Raw genomic sequence first — 9,288 nt, 5'->3', positions numbered from 1 at the left:
AACTCTAGCATTTGTCCAAAAGCAGTGTTAAAAATATCTGCTCCATCAAGAAAATGATTTGACGATCACTCCTTTAGAAAGAGCTTAATTTACATTTCAGATGGAAATTTTTCTTGGGAGAATTGTAGATTCACATACAGTTATAAAAGAAATAATATAGAAGGGAATTCCCTGGTGGTCCAGTGGTTAGGACGCTGTCCTTCTACAGTCAAGGGCCAGGGTTCCATCAAGGTTTTAAAACACGTCTGCAGTGGGGCCAGAGTGGGGACCTCCTTCTAGCTCCCGGGTGATGCTAGCAGGCAGCCACAGAGGAGCAGGCGCTGTCCCCAGCTTCCTCTCGGGCTGGTCTCCCATGTCGTCCCCCTGGCTCACACTGACGCCCTCCTGGCCTGCAGGACTGATCTTGCCCCACGCCTGGCTGTTGCTTCAATGCCCTTAGGGATCTGCTCAAATGCCACCTCCTCAAGGACATGGGTTTTACTCCAGCTGCCTAGGCCGTCAGTGGTCATGGGAGCCTTTCTCAGTGGAGACAGGGAACGCTGAGTCAAGGCCTCAGGGCGGGGCCCAGTGGATGAGGCTGGGAGTTATCCTTGACCGCCTGTACACACCGCAGACATCCCCGAAGAGCAATTTCTAAAGTGTGGGTATTCTAAGAAATAAAAAAGCAAAAACATTTCTTAAAAAAGGGACTTCCCTGGCTGTTCAGTGATTATGGTGCTGCTTCCACTGAAGGGAAGTGTGTGTTCAATTCCGGCTACTAAGATCGTGCCTGCTGTGTGGCACAGCCAAAAATAAATAAATAAATAAACAGGACTTTCCCTGGTGGTCCACTGGATAAGAATCTGCCTGCCAATGCAGGGGCCTGGCTTAGACCCCTGGTCTGGGAGATCCCACATGCTGCGGGCAACTAAGCCTATGCGCTGACCGCATGCTCTAGAGCCCACACCCTGAACAAAAGAAGGTGCTGCAATGATAAGTCCCCCTCGGTGGCAGCTAGAGAAAGCCCCTGCGCAGCCACAAAGACCCAGCGCAGTCAAAAATAAATAACATAAAATTTAAAAAGAGAAACAGGGACTTCCCTGGTGGTCAAGTGGCTAATACTCCGAGCAGAGGACCCCAGTTCAAACCCTGGTCAGAGAACTAGATCTCATGCCTCAACTAAATGTTCGTATGTGGCATCTGAAGATCCTGTGAGCTGCAACTAAGACCTGGTGCAGCCAAATGAATTAAAAAATATAAACATTTATAAAGGGTGGGTCCTCCATGATGCTATGCCTTTAACTCCTCTGCAAAGACTTCACTCCTCCCCCTGAGCTTTGACAGGTTGTCTCCACCCAGAACTGAATCTATTTTTTGGTTTGTTTTTTGGATAGCTTTTTTATGGCCAGTGGCACTGATTTTTTCATACAGAGTCATGATATCATCTTTTGTCAAAAAATTGACATAAGGAGTTGATTTTTAAAACTATGAAATTTATGAAAATTCAGGTGGTTCCGTGACGTGGTGAAACTGAGCAGGAAGACCTAGTGGGGCTCCTGGGCACAAAAGCCTTTCTGTACCCCCTATTTCTTGTTTGCAGGAAATAGGCTTCATTCAGCCTCCACAACCTTCCCTGAGTTCCAAATGGTTGTTAATCAGGGAAGGTGGAGGATGCAGAGATAATGGAGGAGTAGTCAAGAGACAATACTGCAGCCTTAGAGCAGGGTCCTGGTTCCCCCTCACAGGATACACAGAAGACTTTTGAGCTGTCTGGCAGCTCAGGTGGGAGAAGTTAACAGTACGCTGCCCACCAACAGGTAGACAGATCCCAGACTGGTCGGAATCAGAAAATCGATGGTGCTGACTCCTAACTGTCTCATCACCAACCTCAGAAGAATGTTCACGAGTGGGTCACACCCTCTTTGAACCTTTCATAATTAACTCCTCACTACCCCCTCCGGGTTGGGACAATCTTGAGGGTTATCAGCCCTCTGTGTCCCCCTTTGCCTGGCAAAGCAACCAAATTATCCTTTTCTATTGCACCCAAAACAGATTCAGTTTGGTACAGGACAGAGTCTGGATTTTGGCTGCCAGTCCAGGCAAGCTGACCCCAGCGGATTACTGTCTTCAAGGAGAAGGCAGTGTTGGGCAGGCCCTCAGGGAGCAGCTAGGATGTCTAGAGCCCAGGACACGTCCAGGGGAGGAGGAGCTGTATAGCTCCCGGGAGCTAGATTTGGAAACACATGGCTGGAGGCGTTAAAATGTTTAGAGCAACTCTCAGAGGCGGTTAGTGACTCAAGGTCACTGAGCCAGGGGACTGTCACGGTCAGACTAACCATCTAGGCTAAGGAGCGGGCACTTGAGAGAGATTAAGGAAGGTTTAGGAGGAACATAGTCATTTAGGGACTAGAACTGTTTAAGGACCAGGCAAACACCATACCACTTCTTAATTTTTTAAATCAAACACTTTATTTCCACATAACAAGCGCAAAAAACTCCCAAACACTTTAACAATACAATTAACGCAGTTATGAAGTCAATTATATACTACTCAAAGCCCCAAAAGGTCAATCAGCTTAACGTTCCAAACATTTCCAGACGTGGTTTTTCAAAGCTACCTTTGGTTTTTGGAAAAACCAGTATGGAAGTCAATATACATTGAATGCATTGAACAACATTTGCTTATATTAAGGTGTCCAACAACATTAGCTTACACCTGGCAAGTTGGAGCATGATCTGAAGTCATACGCTGAAATACATACACAGGTTCTGCCCCCGCAGCTCCTGCGGTGAGGAGCGAGGGCCGTGAAGGGGGAAGAAAAAGGCCAGTCCAGGCTGTGGCATTTCTCATTTTGTAACAGAGGTATGAGAGTTAACACTAGAACACTGTCAAGTCATTAAGCTTCATGTTCCAAATGGTCTCTTGCTGAGGCTTGAGATGGGCACAAATGGTGGGGAAGATGAAGTCACAGGAGAGTTTTGAGCAACAAGATCCCAAAGATGCTCAGAGAGGGTAGGAAGGAGCAAGCAACAGTTTCCCATTGTTCTCACATTATTTCAGGGTGAAATTGTGAATAAGTTCGGATAAAATGTTCAAATATTTGCTTAGATTTTTTTTTTAACTCGGTTGCTCTATGAGAACCCTCATACATAGCAACTTTGAAACTTTCGTTATAAAAAAGAGCGTACAAATAAATTCACAAAAAAGAGACAGTTAATGTTGAGCAGCCAAAAAGTCATGGTTTATTATATCTGAAGAAAGTTCATAATTCAAACACAACCAAACTGTACATTTTACAATCACATTCTATTTGTAAACAGTTAAAAGCCACTGACTTCTTTTGCATCTTAGGACACAAACAGTTAGAATCAAGGCAATGAAATGATGGCAAATTCTGTACTGTTAAAATTTTTACCCTTGTTTAGTCTCTCTTCTTTGACTAAGCAAGCATTATAATACCATTTGTGGGCAAAAAAAGGGGGGGGTGGGGAGAAAGAAATTTTAAAAATGGTGTAACTCGTTAGTTTGCAACAACATTTAAAATTTTCTTTATACAACGAACAATTCTGTAAGCCCAATATCTTGGTTACAGTATGCATAGTTACTGATTTCGGCTTTAAGGTACAACAGTTAAACATTAACACAGTCACGAGAGCGGAAACAGAGAGCCACTTGATGGGATTACAAAAAATTATTACCTATTGATTATTAGCAAACCATCATCACTCACTAATAAAAAGACAGCATCTGAAAGCAGAATCTCAAACTCCAGCTTTAAGCATTTTTTTGTTTTTTTCTTTTTTTTTTTTTTTGGCAGAGAAAATTCTTAAACAGAGCAATATGTAGTATCAGTGCTAAAAGTTGGGGTTTTTCTTTTTTCCTATAAGAAACTACAAGGAGTTTTTTTTTGTGTTTTTTTTTTGTTTTTTTAAACTGGGGAACTGGTTTTCCTGAGAACCATGCTCTTTGATTTAGGACAGGAATAGAAAAACAAAAGAACATGGCCAAATGCTGCTCCTTTTTCCCAGAGATAGAAAGCATCTTTTAAATCATCCTCCATTTTTTTTTTTGTCTTTTAATTTTTTTTTAAATGATGGAAGAGTAAACATTTTTTTTTTTCTCAAAAAACAAACAAAAAAATCTGTAAACAAGAAGGCTCAACGTGGGAACCTTCAAAACAAAATGGAAAGCCTATTCAAAGTGCAGGGCCCGTCCTGGGTGGCAGGTGGGCTGCAAGTCACAGCTGTGGCCACAGTTTTTCAAACTGCAGAGTGAAATTCTTTAGTTTTATAACATGAAAAAACTGGTGCAATACTTTCATTTATAGTCCTAAGTCAGTATCATAACTTGATCTTTTAAACTCCACGATACCACAATAAGGTAGGCAAACATCAAGGCATAGTAGAGAGCGCACACCTTAAGAACATCCTTGAGTAAACATTTACACTGGAACGGCTGCCCTCCCCATATTGCCGAGTAGACGGAGAGAACACCCTTCAGTGCAAAGTTAAAAGCTCATACATTATCAGCCCAAAAAACTTGTTTGCAAAAAGAAGAGAAAAAGAATGAATGGGGGGGGAGGGGTAGGAAGGGGGGAGAAAAAAAAAGAGAACTCAAAGGCTAAACATGATGAATATACACAAGTGAGCTCATTCTATACGGCTTAGCATGTATGGCGCTATTTGGGAGTGTAAATAGATAGATACCTTTTCACATTATAATATTGGCCTGCATGATTCAAGTATTCAAACTGATATGTTTCAGGGAAAACAAAGTGGAAAATGTGCAGAGAATAGCTGTTCCCACAGGTGGCCCCTGGCTGCAGGCGGCGAGCCCAACTTAGTGCTCCTTTCTTTCGCGGCTTGAGGTCGAAGTTCGTGAGCCTAGTCTACACTGTTACATGGACTCTCCACCCCCACCCAGGTGGTCAACAGAAAGAAAAGCATTAATGGGGGATGGGCTGCTAATTCCCCGGGGGTCGCTGCTGCTGGGAGGACCCCACAGGCTTGTGGAATAATGTGGGGTCCCCCAGAGGGAAGTGCCATGAAGGTCTCCACAGTTAGTTCCCGACAGCCCAGCACCATTCCAGTGATTGAGATCGGTCCGGCTGGAGAATGAGTGGGAACAGTCGAGGGAGCCCAGCCGGCTCTGGCTGGACCCGAGAGACTGCCAGCTGGGAGAAGGGGTCAGAGACTGACTTTGTGCAAAGAAACGACTGATCTCCTCTTCACTGGCAAACTCAGCAAGAATAGTAGTGTTCCCCAGTACACACCTGGAGGAGAGAGACACAAGTGGGCCTGGTGAAGACGGGGGGCCAGCTGCGGGGTGTGAGCCACAGTCGGGGGGAAAAGCAGAGGGCAGGGCACACAAGGATGCCGAGGGCCCTCCCGCCAGCCCGCGTGCGCCCCAGCGCCCAGGGCTCTCCCGACCCAGACATGCCACCCAGCTCTGCTGAGGCGTCAAGATCACGTCCTGTCTCCTAACTGGCAATTTAAGGGACTTTCTAGGGCCACTTTGATCTGGGGTGATGCGCTCCCTTCTGAACGCTGTCCTTGGAGCCAAAACACAGGAGGCCGCAGCTGCTCTGAGGTGCTCACTGCCGGGCCGCACGTGGCGGCCCAGGGGTGGTGCGCAGGGTCACCGGCCGCACTTCCAGCTGCCCGAGGGGGCCCTAACAAGGATTCCGAAACTGCGACCCCAGGGGCATTTTCCAGGCACCTGCGCAGAACGGGCAACTTACATGTGCAGAGACTTTTGTGCCTTCACTACCTCTTCTTTTGAACTGTAACGGACCAAAGCGTTTCCATGTGGGAGGTTCAGGTGGAATGTTATCAGTGGGCCATGCTGCATGCACAGAGTACGCAGAGTTGAGCCATCAATCTAGGAGACAGAGCCGGGGAGCTGCCAGTTAGACGCACCGCCGCGGGGACCGTCCGGGGAGGTGGTCCCAGGCTGGGACTCTGGTTCTCTCTCTTGCCCAAGGTCCTTCACTCCTGGTGCCACTCTGCACTGGGACTCACTGCTGTCACGGGCACAGTGCCTCCCTCCCCGCCTCCGCTGGTCCCAGAGCCGTACCTCTGTGGCCTCTAGACTCCGGGGCACTCCCCAGATCCCCAATTCTTTAGTTAGCCATTGCCCCTGCTGTGGCTTCAGGTCTTCTCTCTTCCCTGCCCTGAGGACAGGATTCATCAAGGCACTGCTCCCTGGGGAGGAGGGGGGTGGGCTCTTAACACCCAGCCTCCAGAGGAGGGGGTCGTCCAGGGACTAAGAAAATGTTCTCATCTAAACAGGCAGACACGGTTTCTCAAAATGCGGTACAAGGACCACCTGCATTAAACTCATCTGAACGTCCTGAAATGCAGACCCCTGGTCCTAGCCCAGGTCTGCTACATGAGGGTCTGTGGGGTGAGATCTAGAACTCTGGTTTTGATCAGCTCCCGTGCATTTCATAGCGTAAGAACCACAGGATCAGACCACCAGCCTGCCTGAGGTATCCGAAGACCATTCTCTGCCAGGCCTTGACACCTGTTCAGTCCGCTGAGCAGGCCCGGGCAGTCCTCATCTCAGACTCACACCGGCATGGAAACCTTTGCTTCCATGCGACCTGGAACCAGGACACCATCTACCAGGATACCTGATGTTCTTACCTGAGGTGTAAGGTTTTTTAGAACAAGCCAATTTGTTATTCTCCCTGAGCTGCTCTCACCCCAGCTGGAACCTAAAGAAGGAAGAAAAAGGACAAGTCAGTCTTGCCAGACTTTGGCCCGAATGACTATTCAGGACAAACACAGCCCAGTTACACTGCAGAGATCCAGAAGGATCACCTGGGCTCAGGGCGTCTGTCTCCTTCCTTCTTACTCACCTGTGCTTCTACCTGGGGTATGCTCCCCGCAGGCCAGGATGCCACCTCACTCCAGCTCTGACCAGCAGCTAATTCCTGGGGCACATGGCTTAGCCTCTGGGGGTGAGGGGCTCAGAGGGCTGTCAATTCATCACGGTGGGCGAGTGAACCAAAGGCCAGATGCCTTTGGGCTCTTCCCATTTATAAAGCTAAACCTATTCCCTACTTGGGGAATAGCCTAACTTCATGATCATCTCAGGTGCTGGATGACTTTGCACGCACGTCCCACAGGGTGCGAAGTTAGAGGGGATTTAAGAGCCTGCGATCACCCAGACATTCCTTGTTTAGTCTGGGCTACGATAGGGGCTCTGCATCTGGCTTTCCTGTCCGGCCCCAAGGCACCGTCTCCCTCTCCCACCAGCCGAGCTCAAGACATGATCCGGTCACTCCTGTCTAAAGCTGTTCAGAAGAACCTCAGAAACCCTTTAGAAGACGGCTACATGTCACAGCTGAAGGCCGCTCAGCACTCCCTGAGCACCACCCCAACCCTGGCCAAGCTCCGACTTCAACAGGAAACCTTGTGTTTTCCCAGCTCTCGGCGCCTTGGCCTACGCTGTCCCTCTGCTGACGTGGCTGACTCACACAGGCTTCCTGATCCCGCCCGACTCTATCCACCACCCTGAAGGTCAGGGCTCCTAGGCCACCTTTATGACGCCCCCTCATCATGCACCGCCAGGGGGTGAGCTGGCACCCAGAAGATGCCTGCGGCCTGAAAGAATCGCTAACACATCACACCAAGCTAACTTGCATTTAGTAACCTGGAAGAGACTCAAGTGTTCTTTTCACATAATTAAAACCTTCCCTCTAAGGAAACATTTTAAGTTTTATTTCAACCAATCACTGGTCTAAAGATCGGAAATTATTATTAATGAGGTTTCACTACAATTTTCAGCCTGGAGATGAGAAAACTTCGTGCACTTTGGGGACAGGGGAGCAGATGAGCCCTGAGCCATGTTTGTGGCTGTGTGTGCAGTGTACGCTGGGGGAGGCGGCGGGGACGTGATCCCGTGTTAGATGTTTAGAGAAGGAGCAGGGGGGTGGGAATCATTTGTCCCAGGGTTCCTAGGACAGGCCGCTTTAGGCCTGTATGGTTAATTAACAGCACCCCCTTTCACTCTGAACTGTCCCTGTTTAATCAATAAATTTTCTGATAATCCTAAGTACAGGCCAAGCTTTCACTCCAAAACAGGCCCCATCCTTAAAGGCCCAGATGGGCTATCCCCACTGACCCCGGGTTCATCAGATGATACTTCTCCATGTGACGTGGTGTCAACACAAGTCTGCCACATACAGGAAGTTACTACACCGAATGAGATGAGTTCTTGAGCAGCTTCTGAAAGGAGGGGTCCCCATTCTACTAACTTCACTGCTGACGGGTATGTTGTTTCTGGGGAAACCCAAGTAACGTGGGCAAAATTTAAAGTAAAATTGAAGACTCTCAAAAGCATAGCCGAAGACAGTAATGAACTAGGAATCTTATGCTGCATTACATTCTAATCCTACTTTATAGAGGACAACGCAGTAGTCTCCTTCTCAGGTCTGTTAAACTAGACTGCTGGTTCTGGCTGGTGTTCAGTGAATGAACCACAAGAAACCACCGTCTTGCACGTTGTCTTACCTGGGGTATACCTGGCGTCAGAATTTCCCCATCCTCCACCTACTCGAAGGGGAGAATTATCCCACGAAGACAAGGGTGGCTTCTGACCAGTCAGTCCCGGAGGTGGGCGGGACGGAGCAGTGATGTTTTTAGGTGGCAGAGGGACCTTCCACAGCTCATGAGCCAGAGAGGTGTTTGTAACTGAACCAGGGGACCATGTCAATTTGGAATCACTATTTCTGGCTACTCAAAGGAGAAAAACAAAGACGGGGAGAAGGGAGAGAAATGCTTTCAGAAAAGAGAAAATTTAAGTAATGACAGTACCCATTCCTCCACTAAAAGCAGATCAAATAAAAATAAACTTTAAAAAGGAACCTGCTCCCTTGGCTCAAAACAGACTGTCTCATTAAAGTTTTAAGACCTGTGAGACCCTTAGTCCAGCTAACACAACAACACACTGAACACTGCTTTGAACTGCTCCAAAGAGCAAGTGGGAACTCCATAGCTTAACAATCATAAGGAGTCCCTCAAGACTGATACTCAGACCACTGGATTTTAGCATTTTGCGGTTCACTCATGAAAAAAGTAGCCTCGACTCAGGGAGTCAGTCCTCACAGCAGACATTCACAGCATGCCACTGGCCTGCTGGGCTTGTGGCGTACTTCTTCTGATCCTCACACACTCTCTACTGAGGTTCAGAGAGGGTAAGCAATTTGCCTATGGGTCCAGTGCACGACCAGGAATACAGTAAACTAAATAAAAAAGAAGGCTAAAAAAAGCGGGGGGGAGCAGAAGCCAACAGAAAAATTT

At 47.7% G+C, this 9,288-nt stretch overlaps 1 protein-coding gene across 6 annotated transcripts in view; it reads right to left on the bottom strand.

The window, feature by feature from the left end:
- Positions 1–2,425: 2,425 nt before the first annotated feature.
- TNRC6A (trinucleotide repeat containing adaptor 6A) overlaps positions 2,426–9,288 on the bottom strand; it is a 96,340-nt gene continuing 89,477 nt past the window's right edge. For 5 of the 6 annotated variants that reach the window (XM_043914538.1, XM_043914539.1, XM_043914541.1 and 2 more), the window contains 4 exons: positions 8,500–8,721; positions 6,628–6,698; positions 5,721–5,860; positions 2,426–5,252 (listed from right to left, as the gene is read on the bottom strand). In XM_043914538.1, the coding sequence (XP_043770473.1) occupies positions 4,877–5,252; positions 5,721–5,860; positions 6,628–6,698; positions 8,500–8,721 (809 nt within the window). In that variant the 3' untranslated portion in view covers positions 2,426–4,876. Of the gene's footprint in view, positions 5,253–5,720; positions 5,861–6,055; positions 6,184–6,627; positions 6,699–8,499; positions 8,722–9,288 lie in introns of those variants that run through there. The other variant, XR_006343093.1, reaches the window with a different exon arrangement.

Source organism: Cervus elaphus, chromosome 10 (assembly GCF_910594005.1).
Source record: "Cervus elaphus chromosome 10, mCerEla1.1, whole genome shotgun sequence".
Classification (NCBI taxonomy): domain Eukaryota; kingdom Metazoa; phylum Chordata; class Mammalia; order Artiodactyla; family Cervidae; genus Cervus; species Cervus elaphus.
The sequence above is the reverse complement of the archived record's forward strand: the minus strand, read 5'-3'. Positions and strand labels throughout refer to the sequence as shown.